The 15,412-nt window shown below is 43.4% G+C and overlaps 1 protein-coding gene across 5 annotated transcripts in view; it reads right to left on the bottom strand.

Annotated features, from left to right (window-relative positions):
- The window catches only part of kcnc3b (potassium voltage-gated channel, Shaw-related subfamily, member 3b), a 28,536-nt gene extending 19,222 nt beyond the window's left edge, over positions 1–9,314 (bottom strand). For all 5 annotated transcript variants that reach the window (XM_054599036.1, XM_054599033.1, XM_054599031.1 and 2 more), the window contains exon 1: positions 8,694–9,314. In XM_054599036.1, coding sequence (XP_054455011.1) covers positions 8,694–9,314 — 621 coding nt within the window. The remainder of the gene's footprint in view (positions 1–8,693) is intronic.
- Between the last annotated feature and the right edge of the window lie 6,098 nt (positions 9,315–15,412).

Below are 15,412 nucleotides of genomic sequence, written 5' to 3' on the forward strand. Positions count from 1 at the left end.
TTCCTCCCTTTTTTACCCATTTCTCCATCCTTGTTTTGTTCGAGACACGTAACGCAAGTTTGGCAAAGCTGTCCCTCTTTTAATAGCTGTGATGACCGACTGCCTTTATGGCTCCTCCTCTTTATCTAAACACCCTCTGTCCTTTCTCCCTCTGTCTTTGTCTATCTGTGCTTCAGCAACTATCTGTGACGAACATCATAGCTCAATCATAAGAATGAAAATGAAATTGGAAAAAGGATAAAGGACTATTTGGTAAACGAGAGCACTACATGTATTAAACTGTCAACCTTTCGATGTCGTGCTGCTCATAGAGTTAAACAAAAGAATATAAAGTTGCAAAATGCCTGAATTTGAGAAAATTATTTCCAAAGAAAAAAACACGACATTCTGATACATTCCTATCCAAATCCACTCCTGAATCAGACCCTTACACACTCGTCTAGATCATATTTCTATTTAAAGTCGTCATTCGCACTGCCTCCACTCTGCTGCCACTTGGACAGGAGGGACAATCACGAGGAAGCAGATGGTCACACAGGAATTGTCCCAGTGACGCCCTCCAATGTCATTTTCCAAGGGAATGAGCAGGGATACAGTTTGACTGTTTAAATGCCACAGGGTAACGACACCTGGCCAACTATAGATTAAATTAATCAAGAAAATTGTCATCAGTAGAGCTAAAGTAGTGCTTTTTTAAACATAAATGTCAACGTTACGTAGATTCATATTTTTAATTATGACGGTTTGCTCCTTTTTTGTCTTATGTAATAGTAAATTGCATATTTTTTTGTTTGTTTGTTGGACAAAACTAGCAATTTGATGACATCAATTTGGGGTTTAAGAAATTGTGATGGCCATTATTCACAACTATCTATTTATTTGATAATTGATTAATCGAAAAAAAATAATCCACAGATTCATTGTTAATAAGAAACAATCGTTACAGTCCTAGCATCCATGCAGATTAAGTTCTGCTTTTCTAATATGACATTTTATTAAAAAAATTACAAATGCTCAGCCACCATTATTCTCTTACATTATTTAATTGCATGATTGTAACATCATAAGTACTGAAACAATTAGTTGATTAATTGATTAACAGAAAATAAATAAGACATTTTAATAATGAATTATTCATTTAATTCAAAAATATCAACCTTTGCTGATTCTAACTTCTGAAATGTGTGGATTTGCATTTTTTCTCTATCTAATATTATGTCAAATGGATTATCTTTATGAAATGAAGCTAGGTGAAGGTATCACCTTTGACTCTGGGAAGTTGCATTTTTCACTAACATTTAGTACGTTTTTTGTAAATAAAATAGAATTAATAAAAAAGATCTTAAGAATAATAAATAATGAGAATGTGAATTAGTTTTCAGCCTTTAAAAATGATGAGTGATTGGAAAGCTCTAATGTAATATCATCATTCAGCTAATTACCATTCAGTTTGTTGGTCTACGTATTTGTAAAAGCCATGCATTTGGGATATTGGCATGTGTGACAGTGATCTGCAGGGTTACATGTGGAGGCGTGTCAAATTAAGTGATTTATCTATGTGCTTTAAGTGTGTGGACGTTCAGCTGGATGGTTTATGGGCAGCTACACTTACAGAGCATGGGCCACTGTGTAAAGGTGAGGGCATCGAGAGTGATTTATGTTCAGCCGGGTGTTTGCGGGGGTCAAATGTAAGATGCATGTTGTAATGGAAGTGAGTAAATGTATTTCTATATCACATTAAGTCTGTCTTTAGTTACAGTATGTGCTGTGCTATTGCTCATGAATAATTTACTGTCTTTATGCAGCGAAAAGATTTTGATTCAGCACGCAATTAAGACTATGACAGTATGAGAGCTCTGTGTACTAGTTTGTTTACATATACTATGCGTGTGGCGGCCTGTGCGACTTTAGTACACAATACACTGCTCTCTCGTGTGATTTGACAAGATTTGCCCCATTTAGAGGATTCAGACTCCCACCACTGTAATCGGCTCTGGCACTGTTTGAGCTCTCCACCATGCCAGTGTCCGCAGTCATTTCGATTCAAGAGCGTAAGAGCAAAATGTCTAGGGTTTGCCACAAGGTTCAAGTAATTGACTGTCAGTACAGTGTTGTGTTGCGCCGATTCAGCACTTAACCCGCATGTCTTAATGGAACGAGGCAGAGGAGGAGGAGGAGGAAGATGGCTGAGGAGGTCCAAACGAGGAGAAGAAAGGTAATTGGAGTGATGAGAAAGACATTTTTGCCACATTATCATATGTTAAATGCTTTTGTCTGAAATGTAATGTGATGCTTAAAGCAGAAGGTTGACATTATGGAAAAAGATGATCAATACCACTCTCATGTCTGTACAGCAAATATGAAGCTAGAGGCAGCTAGCTTAGCTCTGTTCAAGAGCAAAATACTTGTACCAGCACCTTTAAAGCTGGCTAATTAAAACTTTATATCTTGTTTATTTAATCTGTAGAGAAAACCTATGTGGAAAAATTACAATTTGCTGTGGATCATGTGCCCAAATATTTCTTGCCTCTGAGCAGTTGCTAGGCAACCGGGAGGCTCCAGGAAGTTAGTGGTCCCTGCAAAGGTCTGGCACATACATATCTAGCTAAGCTAAGTGTTTGCTGGATGTAGCTAATTATTTACCGTACAGACTTAGAGCTGGTATAATCCTCTCATTTAACTCTCAGCAAGAATGTGATTATATGCATTTCTTAAAATATATATTTTTTTACAGAAATAATAGTGTTTACTGGTGATGGATAAATCTGAACACTGCTGCTGGTCTCACTACCGGTCTCTCTACCTACCTATTACAACGCAGACAGCAAAGATGTGGCGACAACGTGGAACTTGACGCATATTGGAGCAAATCTCTAAGCTTATTAGTCAAATGATATATTTTATTGAATTTTCAGATGAGTTTGGTTAACTGGTTGATAAGGAAAAGAGATGCTGATGATGGTCATGATAAAGCCAAGCTTCATTGGATGAAATACGGGAGGAGGGGAGGCGGGTAATTTGTATGTGAAATGATAAAATGCCTTGTAGGGGTTATTTGCCACCATTCTAGGTTGCTTAACAAATACTTTACCTTGTGTATTTCCATTATTAGACAAGATGACTAGGTAGTAGAGGTGAGACAGGAAAGTATGGAAGGAGAGGAGAGGAGGAAAATGGCAAAAAGTCTCAAAGCATCTTATTAAACATAATTCCACATCTACAACTGTAAACAAATTTGGTCTAAAGCCCTTCTCATGTCAGCAGATGTGCTAAATATCTTCTGCGGCACAGAATAAAGCTCACATACTTCAGCATCACTGCAGGATAAAAATACTATAGGAAACACTGTATATCACAAACACTGCAGTTTTTATGTATTTACCACTTTAAAGTTTATCTCACTTGTTTAAAACAGATATCATGTCTCTGCCCCTGTTATGAGACATCAAGCATCTATCCAGTATAGTATCGCCAACAGACTGCTCAAGTTACAAACAGAGGGACTGGGACTTCCGAGGATGCAAACACAACATGAGAAGGCCTGCGGTACAAAACACTGTCAGTGAAAATTGAAACAGAACACAAGACATTTACCAATTGGAGGCACAGGAAAGGCAGGTTGACTAATTATCACGCCCTTGCCAGCAGCTACTGCTTGAGGAAAACTGTTTACCTTAATAAACTTGGTGAGCACTTAAGAATAGCTCCCTCCATCCTTATTTTCTCTGTCAGCACAGGTTTGTTGCTTCAGCTATTTACAGACTTGTGTTTTCTTATGCGCTGAATGGACATACAAGTACATAGTCTTGATTTGCCACCAGCGAATGAAATTAGGAATCCGAAAAATGAACCGAATACAAGAACACAAAGTCCGATTCAGAGGGAGCAAAGGGGCATCTTGTACATGCTGAGCTACAAATGGTGCTTTGTCCGGAGATTGTTGTCCAGACTTTTAATGTCCAATATTGACTACTCAGTGCTCACTTAAAGCTTTTTTGTTTATATATGCGTATGTAACTTGTAACAATTTACTGAAAACAAAACAGGTGTTTGAAATGGCAAGTTGGAGAAGTACAAACTTTTGTCTTTCCAAACCCATACAGAGCTCATCTTCTCTGTCTCGTGGACTCTGTCCCCTAAAGATGTAAAGCAATGTCCCAGACAAAAATTGCAACATAACCCAAACCCTGCCGTAGGCCAGTTTCTCTCCACCAATCACCATATCTGTTTACATACACAGATGCCTATCATTACATCATTTTTTCTATTTTCTGTCCACCCGGAGACGACATGTTCTTAGGCCGTCCGGCGCAACAGAAGGTCACGTTGCTGTTTATGACAGCATTATGAGCTCCAGCACTGTGGAAAAAGGACAGAAAACAATGAACAACAAGATATGACCTTCAGGAGAGGGGGGTCTCTGTAATCCGAAAAATGAACCGAAAACAAGAGCACAAAGTCCGATTCAGAGGGAGCAAAGGGGCATCTTGTACATGCTGAGCTACAAATGGTGCTTTGTCCGGAGATTGTTGTCCAGACTTTTAATGTCCAATATTGACTACTCAGTGCTCACTTAAAGCTTTTTTGTTTATATATGCGTATGTAACTTGTAACAACTTACTGAAAACAAAACAGGTGTTTGAAATGGCAAGTTGGAGAAGTACAAACTTTTGTCTTTCCAAACCCATACAGAGCTCATCTTCTCTGTCTCGTGGACTCTGTCCCCTAAAGATGTAAAGCAATGTCCCAGACAAAGATTGCAACATAACCCAAACCCTGCCGTAGGCCAGTTTCTCTCCACCCATCACCATATCTATTTACATACACAGATGCCTATCATTACATCATTTTTTCTATTTTCTGTCCACCCGGAGACGACATGTTCTTAGGCCGTCCGGCGCAACAGAAGGTCACGTTGCTGTTTATGACAGCATTATGAGTACCAGCACTGTGGAAAAAGGACAGAAAACAATGAACAACAAGATATGACCTTCAGGAGAGGGGGGTCTCAGGAATCCGAAAAATGAACCGAAAACAAGAGCACAAAGTCCGATTCAGAGGGAGCAAAGGGGCATCTTGTACATGCTGAGCTACAAATGGTGCTTTGTCCGGAGATTGTTGACAAAGACAACCATGCCCTTCTGGTGCGAAACTAGAAGTGACCAAAACTGCTAAACCAGTGGGACAGTGGCACAACATTATAGGGCACCATACAGATAGTCAGCAGAGGATTTAATATGCAAAATACTTTAAAAAAACAAGTTACAGTTTTTAGAAAATTCAGCATCTCATATTTCTATTATGCAAGAAACTACACTGTATTGTGTGTCATATTTACTCAACTTAACCTCCTTCATCCAGACTTTTAATGTCCGATATTGACTACTCAGTGCTCACTTAAAGCTTTTTTGTTTATATATGCGTATGTAACTTGTAACACCTGACATATCCAACATTTCTATATTTCTTTCAGTAATTGTATCAATACATTTTTCCAAAACATCCCTTATTTTAAGGGCTATTTTCGAACTTTGTTTGACAACATGAATTCAACCTGCTGAGTGTCAATGGATTACATCAAATTAATCAATTAGGATCATTGTCCTTCAGGCAGATTAGGGTTTAAAACAGGAAAAATAGTAAATCAAAATCTGTCAGATATCATAGAAAAGCTCTATATCATCTTAACTGCACTGCAAAATCGATGTGAACCAAGCAAAGATCAATAAGAAATCAGATGCAAATATACATCCATAAATGTTGTCAATGAGTTAACGGTTGCGTTACCATTCAAGCTCTAGTCCTTTAAAAATGTGATGGAGGAAGAGAGAATAGCTTTAAAAACAGACAAAAGAGAAGATAATCAATTGATTATCAATCAATAGGCAGGTAGGAGGGCCGGGGTAGGAAGGTTGGATGGCTCAAGCCTTCATAGATAATCGAAGATGCTAAGACAAGGGTCCCCACCCCCATCATACGTCTTTCTCCCCGTGGCTGTCACCTCCTCCCTGTTTATGACGATACCCCTCTTCCTCCTCTTCGTCTCTCTCTGTATCCCTCTCAGCCCTTCGGTCCCTTCTCCCTCTATTTCCCTCCACTATCAAACCCCTTCTCCATTTCGCTCGCTCGGTCTATCCCTCTCACTCCCACTCCACCTCTTTTCTCTTCCTCCAGTGCTCCCCCTCCTCTCTCCCCGTGTCTACTGCAGCAGAAAAGCCAGCACAGACACCAGCATGTGTGTGTTTGTACATGTGTGTGCTGCTACGGCAGATCCAAGAGCGAGCTTCACATGATCATGAGCAGAGAAGTAGGTGGAGATTTTTAAAAAAAAAAGAAAAAAGCGCCACATGCATGTCTAAACGCTCTGATCAAAACATTGATAGCTGATGCGCTACAGCCATGCAAACAAAAAACCTTAAATCATTAGAGGAATGTCTCTGCTCCCTGTCTCCCTTTATTTTCACTCGTCTCACGCTTCCTCTCTCTGTTTCTCTCTCTCATCTGTCTCATTGTATTTCCATATCAGCATCTCATTTTTTCCCCCCTGTCCTAGCCTCTCTCCATCTCTCCGTTTTTTTCTCTCCACATATAATTTGAGTCCCTCAAGACTGAAAAGACCAAGAGGTTCTGCCACGTTGGACATGATGCTTTCAGAAAGAGCGAGGGTGGAGAAAAAAAACAAGCGATCTGGGTCACAACGCTGTTTGACGTATAGCTGTTGCATATTAGACCTACAGAGAGAAACGGGGCTGTGTTCCCCCGCAAGAAGAGCTGCAGCCATTGAAATGAATCCAACCTACTACCTGCAATGTACCCAGCATAACCCCAACGTGCCGTCACAAACACAACTATCTGCAACCATTACACTCAATAAATGTTTTTGTATGATTCATGAGCTCTTGGCCACTGTAACCAGAGGATGTGGTGTGAAACTGATCATTACATAATATACAGCATTCTTGCAGCTAGGCAGCCGGTACAGTAGCTTGAATCCAAGGTATGTCATGTTAATAAGAATTTAGAATTCAGCACCAATTCCACTTCTGTTTCCATAAACATGTCAAGCTTCTTTTTTTGCCTTGCTCTTGTCATTACGTTGATGTAATTTAAAAATCCAAACCCTAAAGCTATCTCCCTCTCATGCAACACTTGGACATTCGGCAAATAACTACCCCACTATGAGTTGCATGGAGGGGAAGAGAGGGATGGGATGGTGAGAAATCAATCCGATTGGAATGAGAGTGACACTTAGAGAAACCCTTCCTGCCTGATCCCAAGTCCGGAGAGGCGGATCAGGTGGCCTGAACCAGACTGTCTGTCTGTCACAGCCCAACACTTTAAGCTTCCTTTGGAGGGAACTGGATCCAGGTATGCAGATCAATACCTGGTGTGTGTGTGTGTGTGTGTGTGTGTGTGTGTGTGTGTGTGTGTGTGTGTGTGTGTGTGTGTGTGTGTGTGTGGGAACAGAGAGTACGAGCTTGGGTGTGCAGCTATTGTATTGATAAGTGATTATAGATACAGTTTGTATTGCTGAGTGTGCAATGATTTATGTTTTAAGATATATTTTTTCAAAAACTATTTTAAGCACGATGGCATGAATCGGCCACTGCAGGTGTCAGCTGACCGTCTGGTTTTGCAGGTGCACCTACATGCATCCACACTATCCAATGGTCCACACACACCCTCATCACAGCAAAATAGTACTAGACAAGGTGCAAGACAGGGATGATCAAACTAAATCACTAAAACACAAATCAAAGCAGCTGTGATCAAGCAGCTGGTTCCGTCTGTAACTGGAGGGTCTGAGAAAAAAAAAAAAAAAAAAAGCCCACTCCAACTGTTTTCATGTACCACAGATCAAAAACACAGTCAGGAGTACTTGTTACTCGGACACCTGTATGATCAAATGCCATCAAACGTTTGCTTTTAAGAGATACATCATGAAGTATTTACATGAAGACAATAAAGGGTATTCCAAAATAGGAGCGAGTTGTGCGTAACAGCATTCAACTGGGACAGAGAAAAACAGCAGACTGTTGCAGTACCAAGGGCATATGTGGGGAAAGACATGCACTTCAACACTGACACATCGGCGTCGTATGAGCGTTTCCTAGTGCGATGCTACAATAAATAAGACTACCATGAAATACGGCGCATTGATGTGCATCGTAAACGGCCAAATGTCACCTATTGAAGGCGTTTGGATGCAGGACGCAGAGGCAGGTATGTATTAAAGCTTCACAGGTAGCAGGATACGACGATAGGAATTATGATAAGAATAAAACGGCATTCAGTGTGAATCAAGCTGGTCTGAAACATGCAATATATCAAGTATATGACATGGAGGTGACAAAACCTTTGGTTGTTGTATCAACCCATCTACAAATATATATATATATTTTCCATTTCCCCCCTCTGCTATCAGCATTAATTATTCAATACCAGTAGGTCTATATCCTGCCATTTAATGCAAGCTATCCTGTCGGGGATGACACACATACCGACAGTCAGCCTGCAGTTCATTATGACGGACTGGTTTCAATGATAATGTGGACAGAACATTACAACAACAACAAAAAAAAATCAAAGTTTCAAAAAACTTATCATGACTCATCATGGCAGTGAGACATCATGGAGCAGAATATGCAACAGCACATAAACAAGTTGGTCCCTCCAGGAGAGACGGGACTCACCCGGGCGTATTTGGAGGAGTACGGGTCTTCAAACAGAGCCCATATTCGTGGCTGCCAGGTTTTCCACCAGCCTGCTTTCCTCGCGTCCTCTTGCATGCACAGTCTTTTCAAGTCCCCGTCAGCACCGCCCAGCGCCGGCTCGTCGTCCGGTGCGTCCGGTTCTGGATTCTCAAAGCTGTCCAGCGCCTCCTCCGCATCCCGGTGCTGCCTGTAATTCATCCAGCAACACGCCTCCACGTCCGTCTCGTCGATGCCCCAGAAAGCCAGCTCCTCTTCGAACAGGGGACCGCACACATCGTTGGGACAGTGCAACTTCCCGGTGCGGTAATAGTTGAGGATGAAGGAAAACACCGACGGGTGGCGGTCGAAGAAGAACTCGTCTAATTTGGGGTCGTAGTCGAAGTTGCTGAATGCGTCCGGCTCGGTGAGCCACGACAGGCGGGTACCTGGTAAGGTTTTTAGGGTGCTCCGGTAGGTCTCATGCCGCACCCCCCCGCAGTTTATTACGATTTTCTCGCTTTCCGACGGACAAGTCATGTCTGCGCTGTAACATGCTTTGTTGGACGACTTGTTCCCACCCTTGCGCCCTTTAAAAGAGGATACACACACCGAACTGAGCATAGAGGACCGGGGGGAGGGAGAGGATGAGAGAAACCGAAGGGAGGAGGAGGAGGAGGAGGAGGAGGAGGAGGAGGAGGGAGGAGGAGTCTGAGGAGTCTGCGGGGAGAGAAAAAGGGCAGAATTTGTTTTTAGCAGAAGGGAGAAATAGACGTGGATTATCAACATTGCAATACAAATAAGAGTCTCGCAGTGAAGCCAGCTGTATGTGCAATTATTCACTTGATAATCAGCTGATGGAAGGGCACAAGACGACCTTGTGCAGGTGCAGTGACTGAGAGAGGGGGGGCTGTGAAAATGAGGGGGGGGGGGCAAAAACACAGCATCCCGGAGGAGCAGAAAGATGCCTTCAGCTTATTAGTGCAACATATGACAGCAGGTGGGTGAGCACATTCACGGGTCAGCATCCCCACAGGCTGGTTGTTGACACCACAGTGATGAGAAGGAGCCTTCAGCTATGGTGATGTGGCTGCTGGGGTCCAATCCCTTATGCTCTCTGCTGTACTGTTATTCCACAGCCATCACTGTAACGCTCAATGCTCATGTCAGTGTTCATTCAAATCCCCCCCCAGCAACCCTGCTATGTGCGTGAGGAAGAAAACAGTGACAGAAAGATGGATAGAAAAGAGGGGAAAACTGGGGTATCCATCTCCCTGCTTCTTTTCCCCCTTTTCCCAAGAATGCCTCTCTGACGTAAGGTGGCGCAGCACCGTGTGTGTATGTGTGTGAGTGTGTTTGTGAGTATGAGCATGTGTGTGTGTGTGTTTGTTAATTGCCTCCCGAGAGTGCGGTGTCCGTACTAATGTTAGATCTCCTCAATCAGCCGATGTGCGTGCTACACACACTGCTGCAGCCCCCTCCAACCGCACTGAGATTCATGCGATGCACAATTATGTCGATGCTCTCTCTGCCACTTCTCCCATGCACTGCACTGTGTGTGTAAAGTCATGCAGATAGAGAAGAGGTAGAGGGTGAGAGAGAGGGAAGTTGATGGGGGGAAGAGGCCATAAATCAGATTTTTAATGGAAGGATCGAACAGGCAGGACAATCAGGAAAGCCAGGCAGGCTCAGACAAAGACCTGAAGATGTGGACGAAAAGAGAGAGTGAGAGAGAGAGGGGGAGATGTGGAGGGAAAGAAAGTGAATGCAGCACACTCAAGGAACAGCTTGTGTTATATTGTCTCTCCCCCTATTGATGGAGGAAGGGGGTGGAAGAGAGAGTGCAAGGGGGGGTGGGGTGGGGGGGGAGAGAGCATCGAAAAGGAGAGTGCACTATAAAAGTGAATGAATTCTGCTGCAGTAAAAAGCCACAGTTATTTTCTCTCTCTCTCTCTCTCTCTGTCTCTCTATCTCTCTCTCTTCCTCTGTCTCTCTCTCAGAGAGGTCAAATTATTCGCCCGCGGGTTGCGTTTCCATCCTGGGGGGCTCACGGCGCTTCAAAAAATAACAACACACATTCACAGCAAGAAAGCCCCCTACATGCGCAGCATCTATGTTGTTAACCTTTTTCTCTATTCAAAGAAATGCACCACTCTCCTCCTCCCCTCTCCGCTCCTAGGAGCTCTCACTGGCCCTCCCCCTCTCCCTCCTACTACTCTCTCCCTCTCTCTCTCTCTCTCTCTCTCTCTCCTCCCTCACTTTCTCTTCCTCGCTCGCTCTCATATTCCGCATAAAGGAATCACATTTCATTGAAGGAGGAGAATCAAGGCTTCATTTCTTTACTCCTCTTCCTCCTCTCACATCCCGGTCCTATTCCCACTCATAGCCCTTCTCTCATTCTTATCTTTTTCTCTTTCTCCCCCCTTCTTCACTGCATTTTACTCTGCATCTTTCTGCCTTTTCGCTTCACTCATCCTCCTGTCCCATTCTTCCTTCACTTTGGGTCAACTCTTTCCTCCTCTTCCCCTCAGACTTTTGCTTCCTTTCATGTCCTTTCACTGCAGTCACTTTCTTTCTTACTTGATGTTGGTGTTTAGACTTTTGTTTTGATTTATTTCACTGCACTTTTTATCTAAAGAAACAACTTTTTGTTCAGGAAAAGTTTGCTGTCTTCCTTTTCTCTTCAGATCTTTTATTACCTTTAAGTTTCTTTGTTTTTTCAGATTTTCTTTTTTTTGTTGATGCAAATATATCTTTTTTAATTTTTGAAGCACCTGGACTTAACATCACTCAGGTAAGATCTACTAAGACCAAGGTTATATTGCATGGGTATGAGTTTGGAGACATCAAAGCACTAATATTTGGTACTGTGCGCAGCTGACAAAAATGTGTGTATTGTAAATGCAGAAAACTCAAGAAACTGAAGCCTAAAATGTCTACTTAATCTCAAACATCCAGCAGTATTTACAGTGTCTTCTGCAGCAGCATCAAATCTGCTTGCTTGACAAAAGATAATCCTGCAGTCATGAGGTTTTTTTTTAACTAAAAACTACAAAATCAGGACTACTTTAATTTAATAAGAAAGAAATGACAGGCAATATCATCTCCAACTGAACAACTTGGAAATGAGGTCAGGCAGTCAGAGAGTAAAACAATCTTCCTCTGGGGCTTTCCTGCAGGGACGGCTGGTGCTGTGGGATGGATGATATTTCAGCACCATGGACAGCGGCACTCTCTCTCACTCTCTCTCTCTCCCTGGGACAAACGCTCCTCTTACGGGATACTTAACTTTCTGGAGCAACTTCTATTATCTAACTGTGGAACTTTTATCCATTGGATGATTTTTTTTTTTTCTAGTTTCACTGTGTAACTCCCCTGCGCCTTTTACTTCTACTTCAAAGGCTTATTTGTGAACTGCTGAATATTTTATACACGGACAGCCACAAGTCTGTAACTGTGGTTAGAGGCCTTTTATGTTCCCTCTGAGTCATGTGTGGAGAGCGTATTGATTTTAAATACATACTTATGCATTCTTTAATAAAAACAAATAAGAGGTTCATTTGGATAGGGCGCTGTTAGGTTCTTCTACCTGTTCTCAGAACTAGTTTAAACTACTACTTTTTAAGTGTAAGATTTTAAACTTTGAAGTTTGAGTGAAAGTAACTGTGATGAGCTACTGATCTGATTACGGATCTTGATGAGCTCAAGGCATGTGAGTTCAATGCTCTGTAGTTGTGTTTCAGGAAAATGTCCGCAGTTTCAGGGTTGGGGGGAAATGGGGGGAGCACATCCCTTTAAGAGCCCGCCTCAGCACTTAGACACTCAATCACTGACAGCAGTGCAATTGCGTAGGAAAGAAAAAACAGAGAGTTGAGGGGGGCATGAAGAGAAGAGGTATGGAGGGGGGGACTGAAGCTAAAGAAGCTGAACAGGGGGTGTAGATCTAGTAGAGATGATAAAAGCACAGAGATGATAAGGAATGCAGAAAGGAAGAAGGAAGAATGTGGAAGAGGCTAAAAACTGAGGGAGAAGTAGGAAGAGGGGAGCAACAATCTGCACCACCGGCTCTCTTTCTCTCTCCTGCAGCATTTCCTGCCTTGGCCACCATGTCCTGCGCCGCCCTGATACTACTGCCTCACCACTGCAAATACACGAGGGGAGAGATAGCGAGAAGGAGGGTGGGAGAGGAGAGGGGAGGGGAGGGAGGGAGGGAGACGCATACATACACACACTCACCTGGCTGCAACAAAACAGGCTAAGAAAACCATTTTGAGGGGCGAAATAAGACTCGTTCATTCTGAACCTTTAGGGAGAGGAGAGGAGTTCTGCAGTGGATGGGTAGATAGATAGAGAAAAACAAGGTGGGGAGAGAGAAACAGCGTGCACACGACTTGTGCACGAAGGCTGCACTGACGCTAATATATATTAGCAGAAACACTGCAGCAAGAGGGGGAGGGAGCTCGGGATTATAGGATGCATTGACTGTGAGGTACCAGCAGCAGTAACCGGGGGAGGGGAGGAGAGCGCACGCTAGAGAGAGGGAGAGGGAGAGACAGAAAAAGAAGGAAAGGGAGGAATTTGGAGGAGTGCTGACTATGCGGAACAGACCCAGCAGTTGGCAGAAAAAGCTAAAACCTTTACCAATCACAGAGGGGTAGAGGGGATGGGAAATATGGAGAGGGAGATGAGATGGGGGGGGGAAGAAGAAGGGATGTTGGACAGTTAAGGAGAGAAAAGGATAGAGGCAGTAGGGGGGAAGTAGGTGAGGTAGAGGAGAGAGGAAAATGAGCAATCTGGGGGAAACGAAATGGGAGAAGAAAAAAAGGTGGGGGGAAGAAAGAGAGAGGACAAAAAAAGACCTTGCAGTGGCGCAGGATGGCACCTGAATGGATGTAAAGGTGTAGGAGGAGTCGGGGGAGGGAGGGGGGGGGTAGTAGGAATGGTGTGCAATAATGATAAGAGGAAAGGAGACACTGATGAAGAGAGAAGAGGAGAGGAAGGAAAACAAGTGTAGGGAAGATGTACCACTGGGGGAAAGGAGGGCTTTGCAGGCAAGTGTGTAATGTCTGAATGTGTTTGTTTGTTTGTTTGTTTGTTTGTGTGTGTGTGTGTGTGTGTGTGTGTGTGTGTGTGTGTGTGTGTGTGTGTGTGTGTGTGTGTGTGTGTGTGTGTGTGTGTGTGTGTGTGTGCTTGTAAAAAGGAGGCAGCAAGGATTACGTATGTGCTTCTGGTGCGCAGCCATTTTTTTCCCACCCGCTACCTCATCAAAGGATGTAACCACAAGGCTTCACGCTGTTCCCCCATATCACCTCCTTCCTTTCCTCATTCCTCTCCCCCTCATCTCTCTACCTTATCTCCCTCTCCTCTCCTCTCCTCTCCCTCACACTCCCCAGTGTTGAGGAGACCCCAACAGGAGAAAGCGAGGCATTGCAGCGCGGTGAAAGCACTGCGGTCACCTCCCCTTTTAGTGCAGTGTCACACCACACAGTGTCCTCTCCCCTCTCTCCAATTGTCAATGCACCTCATGGTGTAACTCTGATTCTGACAGGAGAGGAGAAGCCGGATAGATGTGTGCGAGTGTTGGGATAGTGGTGAGATGGTAGGTGGAATGAATGAATAAGAATGATAATGAGATGATTATCATGAATGGATGGATCAAAAAGACAGCTGATGTTCACAGAGGAGAAAAGAAACAAGCCATTTCTCATCACAACAAAGCTCACCAGGGGCCAATTCCCTGAACGTGAATTAAATAGCCAATCAATTAAGCAAGCAGGAGGGAAATTGCACCTCCTCTCTCCGCAACACCAGCGTGGAAATCTCCAGGGGCTGACCAATCCAGACATACTGCAGCACTAACACCCATTGGATGTCTTGTGCATACTGGTCAATAACCCCCAAACCCCCCCCCAGAGGCTCTTGCTATGATCCTTTTCAGCCACTTTCTTATGATAAAAAAAGAGTCATGTGCTCCTGGTTTGCTCCTTTTAGCTGGCTGGGGATGATTAATACATAAAGCCAGATTCAGGAATAGACTAGCAGAAATAAAGCCTGTGATACAGCTCTGAAAGCCCAGCAAGTGGCCATGACTAAATCCTTTCTGCCCACAGGAGGACACATGTTGAGGTTTTTTGGGGCAATGGGATAAGGTGTCATGTCGGGAAGGAGAGATATTTTTGGACCTGGATGAATCTGAGCTATTCCTCAGTATTTTAAAATCTGGTTCTTAGAGAATTTGCATCAAGAGCAAATAGCTTTCACCTGAACACCTCCCAACTGTCTCTTAGGTCATTTAAACCTGTCTGCTCCTAATTAATGATGCTCTTACTACATGATTAGGACCATTATGATCCAGCAGCGCAATGATGTGGTTCAGAGGGCCGGACAGACAAACGGGATAATGGAAGAAGTATTACTGCACTTAAGCCTGACCTGTGAACCCTCCAGCGATTAGACAAAGAGGAGGGGTAGGGAAGTCACGGATTAGACTCCCAACAGGAGGGAGAGAAGTTAGCTTTGAATGTGAAGAAATAAAACAAGAGGAGGAGAACAAAGGAGATGAGAAGGAATGAAAGGTGAGCTTGGAGGTGAGTCTCAAGGTCATGGATTTGAAACACAGGTTGTTTTTTAAAAGGAGAGTCAGCTCGGTCAGGTAAGGAAGTAGTTGACAGTTCTCTGATGTGAGGACGTGAGATGAGAGAGGAACCATCGTGGCCAAGGAG

Source organism: Anoplopoma fimbria, chromosome 5 (assembly GCF_027596085.1).
Source record: "Anoplopoma fimbria isolate UVic2021 breed Golden Eagle Sablefish chromosome 5, Afim_UVic_2022, whole genome shotgun sequence".
Taxonomy (NCBI): Eukaryota; Metazoa; Chordata; class Actinopteri; order Perciformes; family Anoplopomatidae; genus Anoplopoma; species Anoplopoma fimbria.